Below are 17,797 nucleotides of genomic sequence, written 5' to 3'. Positions count from 1 at the left end.
TCCTGACGCAAACTTGGCCACCAAAAACGACGAGACAATAGCTCCAAGGTTGCTTTACTACCCGGGTGCCCAGCAAGTGCCGAATTATGATGTTCCTTTAAAAATTCAAGACGCAGGTTTAACGGTACAAACAATTTCTCTGAGGGGCAAGAGGCCGGGGCGTCCCCCTGGGCCTCTAACACCTTTCCCTCTAGAACAGAGTGTACAGCAGAGACAACCACTCCTCTTTGTAAAATAGGTACCGGATCACTAACATTACCCCCTCCAGGGAAACTACGAGATAATGCGTCTGCCTTGGTATTTTTTGCCCCAGGACGAGGGGTGATTACAAAGTTAAATCTGGTAAAGAATAGCGACCACCTAGCACCCGCAATCTGATTAAAAAGGTCAGGAATGAGAGGAAGAGGGTATGGGTCTCGGATGGTTATCCGGTTTAGCTCACGGAAATCTAGGCAAGGACGCAGGCCCCCATCTTTCTTTTTAACAAAGAAAAACCCTGCAGCCACGGGTGAAGAAGAGGGTCTGATGTGTCCCTTAGCCAGACTCTCGGAGATATAATCTTTCATGGCTTGTCTCTCGGGACCCGAAAGATTATACAACCTGGACTTGGGTAATTTTGCACCGGGAATCAGGTTAACCGGGCAATCATAAGGACGATGAGGTGGTAGCTTCTGACAACCCTTTTCAGAAAAAACGTCCTCAAAGTCCGAAATAAATGTAGGTAGGGAAGCTATGGAGGCGATTAAGCAATTGTTATTTAAGCAATTCTCTCTGCAATGCTCACTCCACTCCAATATCTCCCTGGCCTGCCAATCCACCACTGGATTGTGCGCTACCAACCAGGGAAGACCCAATACCACAGGAGAGGGAAGGCCCTCCAGAACGTAACATGAAAGACACTCATTATGGTGGTCCCCTACCCGAAGGTGTAAGTTATGGACAATGTGAGTGAGGTTTCTCTGAGACAGAGGAGCAGAATCAATAGCGAATATGGGAATAGGTCTCTGCAGCGTACAGAGAGACAAACCCATAGTGCGGGCAAAATGGGCATCTATCAAATTTACCCCTGCTCCACTGTCTAGAAAAAAAGAAATAGACTCCGTCTTAACACCAAAAACAATAACCGCTGGCAACACAAATTGAGATGTTCGTATGGAGGAAATGTATACCCCCCGGCTGACATCCTCCGCACAGCCTGGGGTTAGTAGTTTTCCGACGGTCTTTTGTTTTTGAGAAAGGAGGGACAGACATTAATGAAATGACCCCTCCCCCCACCTACGGCGAACCTCAGGAGGACGGACCTGACGAGAAGTTCCTCCTAGCTGCATAGGCTCATCTAAGTCAGTACAGACTAACTGCTGCTTGGGAGAGGTTACCAATTGCTCAGGAATTTTCGATCTCTCCCTAAGACGTCTATCTATTCTGATAGAGAGGGACATAACAGCATCAAGGGAAAGGGGGGTCTCATACAGCGCCAGCGCATCCTTAACCCTTTCAGATAACCCAGAGCAGAACTGACTCCTGAGAGCCGGGTCGTTCCACTGAGTATCCGTAGCCCACCTACGGAACTCTGAGCAATATTCCTCTGCTGGCCGATCTCCCTGTAGGAGTCTCCGTAACTTCGACTCAGCCAGGGCGACTCGGTCAGGGTCATCATATATGAGACCCAAAGCCCCAAAAAATCCCTCCACTGACCGGAGAGCCTGGGAACCAGGGGGTAACGAGAACGCCCAGGATTGCGGGTCCCCCTGAAGCAGGGAAATAACAATCCCCACCCGCTGTTCTTCATTACCTGAGGAGTAAGGGCGCAGCTTAAAATATAATTTGCAGGCCTCACGGAACGTCACAAATTTGTCCCTTCCCCCAGAAAATCTGTCAGGAAGAACAACCTTGGGTTCTGTAACAACCTGGTTACCCATAGCAACCGCTGGGCTTGCGGTCTGCTGCATTTGCTGCTGTTGTTGGAGGACAGACGCCTTCAATCCTGCCACCTCCAAAGACAGGCCTTGAAGCTGTTTTGCCAAAGCAGCAATAGGATCCATATTGGATTCTAAGTAGAGAGAAAAAAAATTATTATTTTTTTTTCTCCCAAAAAATAAGGGCTAGTTATAATATCACGATCGGCGTGACTATCACATACGTGACACGGAGGGAAAGAGGAAGGCCCTGCCCAAGTGAGAGGGAAGGTGGTGACCCCTGACTCACCTTGCGGCTGGCACCTGGCTGCCCTGACGTCCCTAGACGGGTTCGTCACCCGTACGCCGATCACGTGCCTAAAACCCTGGCTTTCCCTAAGATGAGCCCTAGATAGTGAACAGGGCGGTGGGAACACTAGTCCGCACCACTAGCTCTAAAGGAAAACACCAAGGGGAGGACAGACCATACAGACTAAACATATAATCCCAGGTGGGCGACAACAGGAGACAACAAAAAGCCCAACAGGGATCCGGAGGGTAGCACTCTGGAACAACAACCAGGATTCACAGCTCCAGTGGGTCAGTATAGAAGTCCAGGCAGGAAGCTCTATAACTGGCAACTAGAGAAGTGTGAGAGGAGAATATAAGGAGGTTGGGAGTGGCAGACAAGAAACAGCTGAGGAGGAGAAGCTACGGATCCCTGAGTGAGACAAAAAGGATTGCAAGGCAAACACAGAAAACAATCACTAAGAAACAACGTGATCTTTAGACATAGAGCGCGCAGCCACCCGCTGCGACTTCCTGACCCCGGGTATAACGGAGTCAGACGTGGCTCTTGACACCCTCGTGACACCCACTTTTTAAGGACCAGTTTAGGTCTGAAGTCACTTTGTGGGGCCTACATAGTGGATACCCCCATACATGACCCCATTGTAGAAACTACACCCCTCAAGTTACTTAAAACCGATTTTACAAACTTTGTTAACCCTTTAGGCGTTCCACACAAATTAAAGGAAAATGGAGATCAAATTTTTAAATTTCACTTTTTTGGCAGATTTTCCATTTTAATAATTTTTTTCCACTAACAAAGCAAGGGTTAACAGCCAAACAAAACTCAATATTTATTGCCCTGATTCTGTAGTTTACAAAAACACTCCATATGTGGTTGTAAACTGCTGTACGGGCAGACGGCATTGGCAAAAGGAAAGGAATGCCATATGGTTTTTGGAAGACAGATTTCACTGGGATAATTTTAAGCTGTAATGTCGCATTTTTTTCTTTAACACATCAATGGTTAACAGCCAAACAAAACTCAATATTTACTACCCAAATTCTGCGGTTTACAAAAACACTCCACATGTGGTCATAAACTGCTGTATGGCCACACGGCAGGGCGCAGAAGAAAAGGAACTCCAAATGGTTCTTAGATGCCATGTCCCATTTGAAGCCCCCCCTGATGATGCACCCTTATAGTAGAAACTCCCAAGAAGTGATAAGGATAAGGGGCTAGTTTTAATGGTACTTTTTTTGGGTACATATAATTTTTTGATCATTCATTATAACACTTTATGGGGCAAGGTGACCAAAAAATTTGTTGTTTTAGCACAGTTTTTATTTATTTATTTATTTATTTTTTATTTTATTTTTTCTATTTATTATTATTTTTTTATTCCTTACTTGGGCATATGGTGTTTATCGGACTGGGTCGATTATGTGATATATTTATAGAGCTGACCGTCACAGACGCGGCAATACCAAAAATGAATTTTTCATTTTTATAGTTCATTGTTAATTTTATGAAACATCGGTGGGGTAAAAACCATCACTACATCCCTACCTGAATTCCTGGGGCAGTGTAGTTTTAAAAATGGGGTAATTTCTTTGGAGTTTCAACTATATTAGTACCTCAGAGGTATTGCAAATGTGACATGGTGCCTGTAACCCATTCCACCAAAATCTGCACTTCTAAAGTCAAATGGCACAGCTTCTCTTCTGAGCCCTGCATTTGTCTAAACTGCTGTTTATGACTGCATATGTGATTTCCATACCCAGGAGAAATTCATTTTCATGTCCCATTTCTAAGAAATTCTATGGAACACCTGTGGAGTTTAAATGTTCTGTACACTCATACATGATACATGAATACATTGAGGGGTCTAGTTTCCAAAATTGGGTCTTTGGGGGAGGAGGGTTATGTTTTGACCACTCAAGGCTTTGCAAACCTGAAATTGAGATCTCAAAATCCATAAGGTGCACCTGCATTTATGAAGCCATTATTGAGTCAAGTAGAATTCAAGGGCCAAATATTGAATATTTATAAAAAATTAAAAATGCAAAAATAGGGCAATGAACATGGAATTTTATTTTACAAAAAAGTGGATAAAAAATTAAAAGCTTCAATAAAATACAGACATTTTTAAATTTCACCCCTGTTTTAAATGAATTCCTGTGAAACAGCTAAAGGATTACAAAAACTTCCTTAGGCCTCATGCACATGGCCATTGTGCGGCAGTTGAGTGCATTGGGGACCGCAATTTGTTGTCCCCAATGCACGAGCAACGTCCGTGTGGCGGCCAAGACAAATCAAGACTCATTCAACTTGAATGGGTCAGTGATCCATTCGCACCGCAAAAAAATAGAACATGTTCTACTTTTTTTTTTGCGGTGCGGAGGCACGGACAGAAACATCACAGAAGCACTTCGTAGTGCTTCCTTGCCTCTGTTCTGTACCACAGCTCTGGATTGCAGACCCATTTAAGTTAATGGGTCCGCATCCGTGATACAGGGAGCACACGGCCGGTGCCCGCATATTGCGAGCCGCAATACGGTTATGGCTGAGCAACTGCCGTGTGCATGAGGCCTAAATGCCATTTTGAATACTTTGCAGTTTTAAATTGGGGTGATTTGCGGGGGTTTGTAATATTTAGGCCTCTCAGGCAGTTCACAACAGAATTAGTCACTTTAAAAAATAGATGTCAGAAATTTTCTTGAAAATTTGATAAATTGCTGCTAAACTTATAAGCCTGTTAATATTTCGAACAATAAAACTGCATTTAAAAAATAATGCCAACATAAAGTGGATAATTGGTAATTATTAACGAATTATTAACTATTTTGTGAGGCATGACTGAATTAAAAGCAGAGGAATCCAAATTTGACAAATTGCACATTCTACACTAACAAAATATTATGGGGAGATTTATCCAAATCAGAATCAGATTCCACCTTACAAATTTGAATCTGGTTGCTATGGGCAACTAAAACAGTTTTTCTTTGCTCCAGTTTTGATAACGCTCCCCCTATGTGACACAAAAAAAAGGTCTCAGAATTGCTTGGGTAATAATATTCCAAAGTTATTACCACATAAAGTGACACATCAGATTTGAAAAATTAGACTGTCCTCAAAGGGGTTCTCTGGGAATAATGTTTTTTTCTGGACCACCTGCTTCTGTAAATAGAAGATCCATACTTACCTGCTCCCCACCCCACTTTGGTCTGCTGCTCTGGATCACGCATGTCCTTTTTTCAGTCCGGACTGTTTACATCTGGCGGTGCATCGGTGTAGTCACATGCTCTGTTGCAGCCAATAATCAGTCCTGGGACCAAACCATAGACATGTGGGGGCCAGCACAGAGGACCAGAGCAGATGGGAGCATATAAATATATCAAGAAAAAAATGAATGAATGCAGCAAAACCCCTTTAAAGGTTTTGTGCATCTTAAATTTTTCTCATTTTGGGAAAAAAAAAGTTTTTTTCAAATAGCCTTTATTAAAAATGGTCAACATTTCTTCTCTATGGTGTACACTTTCACATCTACAGACGATTGCTTTCTGTTTTAGGCCTCATGCACACAAACGTTGTTTTTGCGGCTTGGATCCGGACCCATTCACTTCAATGGGGACACAAAAGATGTGGACAGCACTCCGTGTGCTGTCCGCATCCGTTGCTCCGTTCCGTGGTCCGCAAAAAAAGAAATATAACCTGTCCTATTCTTGTCCATTTTGCAGACAAGAATAGGCAGTTATAATAATGGCTGTCCGTGCCGTTCCGCAAATTGCGGAACGCACATGGATACCATCTGTGTTTTGCAGATCCGCAATTTGCGGACCGCAAAACACACAATGGTTGTGTGCATGTAGCCTTAAATTGAATCTGCCAGAGCTTTTGGCTCAATCTGTAGCTTTTTAAGTCCAAGACTGGCTTATTCCTTAAAGGGACACTGACAGGCTGAATAAGCATAATTAGCTGTATATATGTATGCACAGATCTTCTATTGTGTAATAAAAACATATAAGTCTAACCCCTGTCCACCTTATGAATACTGTAAAATGATGTTTTATAACCTGATAGAATTGATCGTCTTTCTGCACAAGGGGCGGCGTTTCAGCTTTACTTCTGCCCAGGCAGCCTCCCCCCAACCGCCGTTCTGAAGCGCCGCCCAGCTCATCAATATTCACTTCGCTGGGCGGCTTCTGCGCGGCTGAGAAAAGTGCCCGGCGCAGTCGCAGAACGCAGAGGCTGAAGCGGCCTCAAAGCAGAGGGGACGCAGGCGCGGATCTCGGAACGTCGGGGACAGCAGAAGCAGCCCAGCAAAGTGAATATTGATGAGCTGGGCGGCGCTTCAGAGCGGCGGTTGTGGGGAGGCTGCCTGGGCAGAAGTAAAGCTGAAACGCCGCCCCTTGGGCAGAAAGACGAGCATTTCTATCAGGTTATAAAACATCATTTTACAGTCTTCATAAGGTGGACAGGGGTTAGAATTTTTTTTTATTTTTTTATTACACAATAGAAGACCTGTGCATACATACAGTGGGCAGGTTTGGGCAACCTTGTTAATCGTCATGATTTTCCTGTATAAATCATTAGTTGTTACGATAAAAAATGTCAGTTAAATATATCATATAGGAGACACACACAGTGATATTTGAGAAGTGAAATGAAGTTTATTGGATTTACAGAAAGTGTGCTATAATTGTTTAAACAAAATTAGGCAGGTGCATAAATTTGGGCACTACAAAAAAGAAATAAAATCAATATTTAGTAGATCCTCCTTTTGCAGAAATGACAGCCTCTAAATGCTTCCTGTAGGTTCCAATGAGAGCCTGGATTCTGGTTGAAGGTATTTTGGACCATTCCTCTTTACAAAACATCTTTAGTTCATTCAGGTTTGATGGCTTCCGAGCATGGACAGCTCTCTTTAAGTCACACCACAGATTTTCAATTATATTCAGGTCTGGGGACTGAGATGGCCATTCCAGAACGTTGTACTTGTTCCTCTGCATAAATGCCTTAGTGGATTTTGAGCAGTGTTTAGGGACGTTGTCTTGTTGAAAGATCCAGCCCCGGCGCAGCTTCAGCTTTGTCACTGATTCCTGGACATTGGTCTCCAGAATCTGCTGATACTTTGTGGAATCCATGCGTCCCTCAACTTTGACAAGATTCCCAGTCCCTGCACTTGCCACACAGCCCCACAGCATGATGGAACCACCACCATATTTTACTGTAGGTAGCAGGTGTTTTTCTTGGGATGCTGTGTTCTTTTTCCTCCATGCATAACGCCCTTTGTTATGGCCAAATAAATCAATTTTAGTTTCATCAGTCCACAGCACCTTATTCCAAAATGAAGATGGCTTGTCGAAATGTGCTTTAGCCCACCTCAAGCGGCAATTTTTGTGCTGTGGGAGGAGAAAAGGCTTCCTCTGCATCACTCTCGCATACAGCATCTCCTTGTGTAAAGTGCGCCGAATGGTTGAACGATGCACAGTGACTCCATCTGCAGCAAGATGATGATGTTGTAGGTCTTTGGTGCTGTTCTTTGGGTTGACTCTGACTGTTCTCACTATTCTTCGCTTCTGTCTATCCGAGATTTTTCTTCGTCTGCCACTTCAAACCTTAACTTGAACTGAGCCTGTGGTCTTCCATTTCCTCAATATGTTCCTAACTGTGGAAACAGACAGCTGAAATCTCTGAGACAGCTTTCTGTATCCTTCCCCTAAACCATGATGGTGAACAATCTTTGTCTTCAGGTCATTTGAGAGTTGTTTTGAGACCCCCATGTTGCTACACTTCAGAGGAAATTAAATGAGGAGGGAAACTTATAATTGACCCCCTTAAATACTGTTTCTCATAATTGGATTCACCTGTGTATGTAGGTCAGGGGTCACTGAGCTTACCAAGCCAATTTGAGTTCCAATAATTAGTTCTAAAGGTTTTGGAATCAATTAAATGACAACAGTGCCCAAATGTATGCACCTGCCTAATTATAGCACACTTTCTGTAAATCCAATAAACTTAATTTCACTTCTCAAATATCACTGTGTGTGTCTCCTATATGATATATTTAACTGACATTTTTTATCGTAACAAGTAATGATTTATACAGGAAAATCATGACGATTAACAAGGTTGCCCAAACTTTCGCATCCCACTGTATATACAGCTAATTATGCTTATTCGGCCTGTCAGTGTCCCTTTAAGGCCTCATTTACGCGACCGTATGGCTTTTTCAGTGTTTTGCGGTCAGTTTTTCACGGATCCGTTGTTCCATTTTTGTTTCCGTTATGTTTCCGTACATGTTCCATTTTTTTGCGGACCCATTGACTTGAATGGAGCCACGGAACATGATTTGCGGGCAATAATAGGACATGTTCTATCTTTCAACGGAACGGAAATATGGAAATGGAATGCATACGGAGTACATTCCGTTTTTTTGCGGAACCATTGAAATGAATGGTTCTGTATACGGAACGCAAAAAAACGGCCCATAAATAGAAAAAAAAAATGGTTGTATAAAAGAGGCCTAAGGGTCTAATACATAGATTAGGTCACGTTTACCAATAAAGTAACAAAGGGGCCATTTTGGGGCCCTATGCTTTTAAATCTGAGTATGCTCCTTTATTTATTATAAAAGTTCTCTTTTCTTGTAGTCATATTCCAGATAGTGAAGACATTCTTTTGGTAAGTACCTAATTTAGGGTTAAATGAAGTTGATTGATTATGTAGACTTGGTACTGTATCTTTTTGTTCAGAAAAATGTGACAAACCTGCAGTGTAAAAACATACAGTTAGGCCTCATGCACACGGCCGTGCTGTTTTTTGCGGTCCGCAAACCGCGGATCCGCAAAAAACGAAAGCCGTTCGTGTTGCCTTCCAATTTGCGGAAAGAAACAGGCCCCAGCAATGTAAATGCCTATTCTTGTCCGCAAAGCGCAGACAAGAATAGGACATGTTATATTTTTTTAACGGGGCCGCGGAATGGAGCCACGGATGCGGACAGCATGTGGAGTGCTGTCCACATATTTTGTGGCCCCATTGAAGTGAATGGGTCCGCATCCGAGCTGCCAAAACGGTGGCTCGGATGTGGACCCAAACAACTGGCGTGTGCATGAGGCCTTAGGGTACTTTCACACTAGAGTTATTCTTTTCCGACATTGAGTTCAGTCCTAGGGGCTCAATACCGGAAAAAAACTGATCAGTTTTATCCTAATGCATTCTGAATGGAGAGCAATCCGTTCAGGATGTCTTCAGTTCAGTCTTTTTGCCTTTTCAGGACGGAGATAATACCGCAGCATGCTGCAGTTTTATCTCCGTCCAAAATACCACACTTGCCGGTATGCCGGATCGAGCATTTTTTCCCATTGACATGCATTAAAGAGGACCTTTCACCGATTGTTACACTGTGAACTAAGTATACAGACATGTAGAGCGGCGCCCGGGGATCTCACTGCACTTACTATTATCCCCGGGCGCCGCTCCGTTCTCCTGCTATGCCCTTCGGTATCTCCGCTCACTAAGTTATAGTAGGTGGAGATTTCAGTCACTAAGTTATGGTAGGCGGAGTCTGCCCTTGTTCTGCTCTAGCGCTGGCCAATCGCAGCGCAGAGCTCACAGCCTGGGAGGTTATTTTCTCCCAGGCTGTGAGCTCTGCAATGCGATTGGCCAGCGCTACAGAAGAACAAGGGCAGACTCCGCCTACCATAACTTAGTGACCGGAGATACCGGAGGGCATAGCAGGAGAACGGAGCGGCGCCCGGGGATAATAGTAAGTGCAGTGAGATCCCGGGCGCCGCGCTACATGTCTGTATACTTAGTTCACAGTGTAAAAATCGGTGAAAGGTCCTCTTTACTGCATATTGTTGAATGGATTAGGCAGTGGCTGAGGGACAGACAACAGAGGGTTGTAGTCAATGGAGTATATTCAGACCAAGGTCTTGTTACCAGTGGGGTACCTCAGGGATCTGTTCTGGGACCCATATTGTTTAATATCTCTATCAGCGAAATTGCAGCAGGCCTCGATGGTAAGGTGTGTCTTTTTGCTGATGACACAAAGATTTGTAACAGGGTTGATGTTCCTGGAGGGATACACCAAATGGAAAAGGATTTAGGAAAACTAGAGGAATGGTCAACAATCTGGCAATTAAAATGTAATGTTTAATGCAAGATAATGCACCTGGGGAGTAAAACCCCAAGAGCAGAATATAAAATCAGTTATACAGTCCTAACCTCAGTATCTGAGGAAAGGGATTTAGGGGTCATTATTTCAGAAGACTTAAAGGTAGGCAGACAATGTCATAGAGCAGCAGGAAATGATAGCAGAATTCTTGGGTGTCTAAGGAGAGGAATTACCAGTAGAAAGAGGGAGGTGCTCATGCCGCTCGGCAGAGCGCTAGTGAGACCACATTTGGAGTATTGTGCGCAGTACTGGAGACCATATCTCCAGAAGGATATTGATACTTTGGAGAGAGTTCAGAGAAGAGCTACTAAACTGGTACATGGATTGAGGATAACACTTACCAGGAAAGAGTAAAGGACATTAACATGTATAGCTTGGAAGAAAGACGAGACAGAGGGGATATGATAGAAACTTTTAAATACATAAAGGAATCAACAAGGTAAAAGAGGAGAGAATATTTAAAAGAATAAAAACTGCTACAAGAGGACATAGTTTTAAATTAGAGGGGCAAAGGTTTAAAAGTAATATCAGGAAGTATTACTTTACCGAGAGAGTAGTGGATGCATGGAATAGCCTTCCTGCAGAAGTGGTAGCTGCAAATACAGTGAAGGAGTTTAAGCATGCAAAGGATAGGCATAAGGCCATCTGCGCATGCTCAGACCGAAAAAGATATGAAAACAAATAAATGGCGGATCCGTTTTTCTGGATGACCCCGGAGAGACAGATCCGGAATTTCAATGCATTTTTTCAGACTGATCATCATCCTGATCCGTCTGACAAATGCCATCAGTTTGCATACATTTTGACGGATCCGGCAGGCATTTCCGGCGACGGAACTGCCTGCCGGAATCCTCTACCGCAAGTTTGAAAGTACCCTTAAACATACAGAATATTTTGATATAAAGAGCACCAAAACAATTACTGTGGCAGTATTTGTTATTAACCCTTTCAGGACCCTGCCATATTTCACCTTAAGGACCACTTTATGTGGTAATATCTTTGGAATGCTTTTACTTATCCAAGCCATTCTGAGATTATTTTATCGTGACACATTGAACTTCATGTTAGTGGTAAACTTTGTTCAATATTTTTTTTTATTTTAAAAAAATCCCAAATTTACCCCAAAATTTGAATGTCTCTGATTTTAAAACAGATAGTGATATCTCATATAATAGTTATTACTTTACATTTCCCATATGTCTACTTTATGTTTGGATTGTTTTGTAAATGCCATTTTATTTTTTGGGGACTTTAGAAGGCTTAAGTTTAAAAGCAAATTTTGAAATTTTTCAAAACCCACTGTAAGGACCAGTTCAGTTATGAAGTCACTGTGGGGCTTACATTATAGAAACCACCCATAAATGGCCCCATTTTAGAAACTACACCCTTCAAGGTATTCAAAAGAGATTTTGCAAACTTTGTTAACCCTTTAGGTGTTCCACAAGAATTAAAGGAAATGTAGAGGAGATTTCTGAATTCCACTTTTTGGGCAGATTTTCCATTTTAACCTGTTCCGGACACATGATGTACCGGTACGACATGATGTTCCGGTACTTAAGGACACATGCCTTACCGTCATGTGTAGTTCCGATCACCGCCGCCCGGCGGGCGGTGATCGGAACGAGGTGCCTGCTCAAATCACAGGTCAATTCAGACCTGCAGTTTGCGGCTTTTACATGATGCGGCGGCGGTTGCATCGGATCACCGTGTGGATGTAGGGGGACCCGATGGCATGGAAGGCAGCGCGATGCCTCCCTTAGACATTAGCGCTGCCTTCCTGTGACGAACCTATGAGATCCAGGCCCCTGGATCTCACAGGCCGGAAGCTGTATGAGTAATACACACTGTATTAATCATACAGCCAATGCATTCCAATACAGAAGTATTGGAATGTATTGTAAAGGGGATTAGACCCCCAGAAGTTGAAGTCCCAAAGTGGGACAAAACATAAAGTGAAAAATCTATTTAAAAAATAAAATCCCCCCCCCCCCCCAAAAAAAAATTGCAAGTTTCAAGTACAAATAAACAAAAATGTCATTTTTCCAAATAATGGGAAAAAAATTGGTAAAAATAGGAAAAATAAAAAGTAGACATGTTAGGTATCGCCACGTCCGTATCGACCGGCTCTATAAACATATCACATGACCTAATCCCTCAGATGAACACCTTAAAAATAAAAAAATAAAAACTGTGTTAAATAAACCATTTTTGTCACCTTACATCACAGCAAGCGATCACAAAGGCGCATGCCCACCAAAATAGTACCAATCCAACTGCCTACAAAGTCCTGTCAGACTTCTGATCCAGTATTCAGGATTTGGGGCCTCAATTTCAATTTTTACCATGGCCACACTTTGTCTAAAACCGTCCCTGGCTCTGTAGACCGATATATAAAAAGTTATGGTTGCCCAAAGATGGTAATGCAAAGAAAATTTAGATTTTTTTTTCAAAAGTTTTTATTTTTAAAAAGAAGTAGAAAAAAAATGTGTATATAGCAGTTTGTTATCGCAGCATTCGTATTGAGCTGCAGAATAAGGACATTATGTCTTTTTTTAGTGCACAGTGAATACTCTGGTGTCAAAACCCCCAAAACCTTGGCGGAATTGGAGATTTTTTTGAATTTTACTCCACAAAGATTTGTTTCCCCCATTTTCCAATAACTTACATGGTAAATTGAATGGAGCTCTTAAATAGTACAAATTATCCCCCAAATTATAAGCACTCATATGCCTATATGAATGGAAAATGTGAAAAGTCATGGCTATTGGAACATTAGGAGAAAAAAATATATATGGGCCCCGTATTATCTGCTCTAAAAACAATACAAACAATGAAGAACTTTCAAAAAACGACTAAGAATAAATAAAACATGTACACATTAAAACTGTAAATGGTTGTGTTCTGTCACATGGAAAACTACTGAAAGAACAGAATTTTTTTTAACCCTGTAGACATGAATCCCTTAAAAAAATACTGATTTCCATATTTCAAGTGTACCATCTAAATATATACTATGAACTGAATGGTATTCTGCTTTAACATGTATCACAGTTAATACCAGATGGGCCGAACATGGTGGATGGATCCAGCCCATCCACCATCCCTGTACAGACTAGCCAATCAGAGGATTTAATCGCCGGCAAAAGGTTCTGTCCCCACAGTTTGTGACTGTGGGGATCAGACCCTTGTGAAAAGTATGAATGACCCTCAACCTCCCCCCCCCCCCCCCTTCAGAGGCAGGAGCCCTCCCAGAGGCAGTAGCCCGATCAGGCTTAGTGTGAGTGACAATATACTGTAGTACACTATACGGTGTATTGCATTATATTGTACAGCCTACAGACCCACTAGATCTTCAAGAAACAAGTGGGTCTGGGTGCAAAAAGTGTTAAGTGAAAAAAAAAATTAAAAAAATTCGTATCACTGTGTGTTTATATGTGGTTAAATATGAAAAAAAAATTGATGCACTACACATGTTTGGTATCATAGCATCAATAACAACCTGATATTCAGAAAGATCATGGTACTTTTACCACATGGTGAACACCACAAAAAAAAAACAACTGATGGAATTGCAATTTTTTTTTAATGCTTTTATTGTGTACAACCAAAATAAATTAAAATACACATTGGGTATCACTGCAACTGTAACAACTTGCTCTATAAATATATAAACTCTAAACTGTCAGGTGAAAATGGCAAAAAGCATAAAATACTAACTATGCCAGAACCACCATTTTTTGGTTACCTTGCCTAACAAAAAGCGTAATATCAAGCATTCAAAAATCATATGTTCCCCATAATATTACCAATAAAACTGTAACCTTATCCCGTGGTTTGCAAAATGGACTCACTTTTGCGTGTCATCTCGCGCAGTGTAATTACTGATGCTGGTCTCATTTATGCGAATGGAATGAGCAGTTGTAATTACCTGACGTCACCTCTACAGGCGAGATGAGGTGCAGGTACTTAAAGGGCTTCGTACCTGTCTTTAATCGGCGCAGGCGCACTGAGAGGCGGCCGGTCTGTTGGCCGCTCCATCCTCAATGCGCCTGTGCCGGGTGTAGATGTGACGTCATCGGCGCAGGCGCATTGAGGATGGAGCGGCCGACAGAACGGCCGCCTCTCAGTGCGCCTGCGCCGATTAAAGACAGGTACGGCGCAGGCGCGATATTTTGAATTCAAACAGAGCCAGCAGAGAACGATCCCGTTCCCTGGCCCTGTCACTCACACAGCGGAGGGGGCGTCATTATGAGAGGAGGATGCGGCTGCTACCAGCAAGTAGCCGCCCTACTTGCTGGTAGCAAGGTAATTTACATATTATAAAAATAGCTTTTTAACAAAATCTACTGAACAGCATGAATATTCAGCATGTATAGGGAGCTCGCAGTGTAGGGATTATTATTAACCAAAAAAAAAAAAAAAACGGTTTAGTGGGCTGACAGAAGCCCTTTAAGAAGCGGAAGTAGTGCTTGCATATTTTACAGGAAATTAACTTGTTATATTTTTGTTTTCTTTTAAAATATTTGTTTATTAACATTTTCAAAATGAAAAAGAGTAAGTTAGAGTTATATTACACATGTGGTGATACATTGTAAATGTCACAAGTTAGATTTTCCATATGCGGTACAAGCTAACTTTTGCACTGTTCTATGCTTTTTTTCAGCCAGAAGAAAATGGTAAGTGTGGCCTTTGTTTTAAGCATACTCATGTGTCTTTGTGTAATAACAGTTTCAGTCAAGGAATTATTTCAGCATTTAAAGGGAATGTATAACGAAGCCGGCCAGCCCTCAATCGAACCCCACAAGTACCATACAAAAAATCCCAGCAGCAGTGTCTTCATAAATATATATACTTTATTCTTTGGTGAAATCATATGTCCCAAACAACCAGGATGCATTTCGGCAATATGCCTTACTACCCCCACCAGCATTTTTGTATTGTTCCTTCTGTGTGTTTTTTACCTCAACCTTGTGACCTCTTGGCTTCAGACTCCGGATTGTGTTTTGACTTCATCATCGGATTGCTCCCTGTATACCTGTGTGACCTCCTAGCTTTAACTTTGGCATGTCTGACTCTGTTAGGGTACTTCTGTTATCTTCTTAGGCCCCTGCATATATTTAAGCGGTAGGGGGATAGAAAGAGATGAGTGAACAGATGTAGGGGGGTGCAGCACTGTGAAGAGCTTTGTGGGTGAGAACAAGCAGTTTAAATTGGATTCTATACTGTATGGGCAACCAGTGCAATGACTCGCACAAAGTGGAGGCATCGGAGTAGCGGTTAGACAGATAGGTGACCCTGACTGCTGTATTAAGGATAGATTGGAGAGGGGACAGTCTGGTGAGTGGGAGGCCAATTAATAGTGAGTTACAGTAATTGAGACCGGCATGGATCAGGGCAACAATGAGAGTTTTTGTTGTTTCCATACTGAGAAAGGGGCGGATTGTAGAGAGATTTTTGAGGTACAGGCAACATTAGCAGGCGAGAGATTGAATATAGGGGATTCAAGAAAGATCTGTATCAAACATAACACTAAGACAGCGGGCGTGCTGCTTATGGATTATGGTAGTGCCACACACTAAGAGGGAGATATCCGGTTTATAAGGAGAGAACACAAGAATTTTTGTTTTTGAATGATTGTTTTATATAGAGAGAAGACATGATGTTCAAGGCAGCAAACAGACAGTCACTGGTGTTCTGTAATACAGTAGGGGTGATGTCAAGGGATGAAGTGTATAGTTATAGAGATGGTACTGGAAACCAAATCTCCTGGTGGTCTGTAGTGTTGGTCGAGCACCAAAGTTCTTGTGTGCTCTGGTGCTCGAGTAGGACACTTCCTGATGCGCGGGTGCTCTACAGAGCACTCAAGCACAATGGAAGTCAATGGGAGAACCTGAGCATTAAACAAGGCACCCCCTGCTCTGAAGAGGGGAGGGTGTCGGGACTCTAGTTCGGCTTAGGTGTCCCTGCTCTGACTCTATATATAGCTATGTACATATATGGAGTCAGTGCATGGCCAGTTACTTTAAAAGTGTTGGCCACTATATAAGTACTTTCCACTATATAGTGGGAGGCAGGGTAAAAAAGCGCATGCCCAGTCTGCCCCTGCCACTGGCGTGCTCCCTGCTCCGACTCTGTCTCTACAACCAGCTTATTCCTGTCAGAGTTCAGAGCGGGAAGAAAAGTAAGAGCGTGTTGGGGATCAGATTCAATCTTACTTTTCTTCCCGCTCCGAAATCTGACAGGAATAAGCCGGTTGTAGAGACAGTCAGAGCAGGGGCAAAGCAGCGCATGTGAAGTTATAATAAAGCGTGCAGCCATGGACGAACTGGCTGCACGCAGAGCGGGGCTGAGAAGGCGGGGCTCATTATAAAAACATTACCATTCAGATTTTTTTTTATAAAGTATATTAGGAAACTCTTTTTTACCCTACCTCCCACTATATAGTGAAAAGTACTTATATAGTGGCCAACTTCTTAAAAAAAAAAATATATATATATATATATATATATATACAGTCCTGATCAAATGTTTAAGACCACTTGGAAAATGGCAAAAAATCATATTTAGCATGGCTGGATCTTAACAAGGTTCCAAGTAGAGCTTCAACATGCAACAAGAAGAAATGGGAGTGAGACAAAACATTTTTTGAGCATTCAATTTAATGAAAACAACAAATAAATTGAAACAGGCTGTTTTTCAGCTGATCAAAAGTTTAGGACCACATGCCTTTAAAAGGCCAAATCTGTGCAAAGATGTGGATTTGTTGTCATTTTCTGTCAGGTAGTCACACGTTGTGATGGCAAAGGCAAAAAAACTCTCCCTTTTTGAACGTGGTTGGGTTGTTGAACTGCATAAGCAGGGTCTCTCACAGCGCGCCATCGCTGCTGAGGTGGGACGCAGTAAGACAGTCATTTGGAATTTTTTAAATTCTTAAATGATCCTGAGGGTTATGGAACAAAAAAGTCAAGTGGAAGACCAAAAAAAATGTCATCAGCACTAAGCCGGAGGATCCAATTGGCTGTCCGTCAAGACACTGGACGATCCTCGACCCAAATTAAGGCACTTACTGGTGCTGACTGCAGCCCCATAACCATCAGACGGCATCTGAGACAGAAGGGCTTCAAAAACAAAAAACATCTTCAAAGACCTCGTCTCCTTGAACGCCACAGAACTGCTCGTTTGGACTTTGCAAGAGAACACCAAACATTCAAAGGTGGAAGAAAGTTTTATTCTCTGATGAGAAAAAATTTAACCTTGATGGTCCTGATGGTTTCCAACGTTACTGGCATGACAAGCAGATCCCACCTGAGATGCTTTCTATGCGCCACAGTGGAGGGGGCGCCATAATGGTCTGGGGTGCTTTTTCCTTCAGTGGAACAATGGAGCTTCAGGAAGTTGCGGGAGCGTCAAACAGACTGGCTATGTCCAGAT

The 17,797-nt window shown here is 42.5% G+C and overlaps 1 protein-coding gene across 5 annotated transcripts in view; it reads left to right on the top strand.

The window, feature by feature from the left end:
- Nucleotides 1–17,797, top strand: part of LCP2 (lymphocyte cytosolic protein 2) — a 527,047-nt gene that overhangs the window by 430,555 nt on the left and 78,695 nt on the right. For 4 of the 5 annotated variants that reach the window (XM_044280889.1, XM_044280886.1, XM_044280884.1 and 1 more), the window contains 2 exons: nucleotides 8,841–8,871; nucleotides 15,030–15,042. The exons of the other annotated variant lie outside the window; for it this stretch is intronic. In XM_044280889.1, the coding sequence (XP_044136824.1) occupies nucleotides 8,841–8,871; nucleotides 15,030–15,042 (44 nt within the window). The remainder of the gene's footprint in view (nucleotides 1–8,840; nucleotides 8,872–15,029; nucleotides 15,043–17,797) is intronic. 5 annotated transcript variants of the gene reach the window in all.

Source organism: Bufo gargarizans, chromosome 2 (assembly GCF_014858855.1).
Source record: "Bufo gargarizans isolate SCDJY-AF-19 chromosome 2, ASM1485885v1, whole genome shotgun sequence".
In the NCBI taxonomy this organism is placed as follows: domain Eukaryota; kingdom Metazoa; phylum Chordata; class Amphibia; order Anura; family Bufonidae; genus Bufo; species Bufo gargarizans.
Note: the sequence above shows the minus strand (reverse complement) of the source record. Positions and strands in the feature narration are given on the sequence as shown.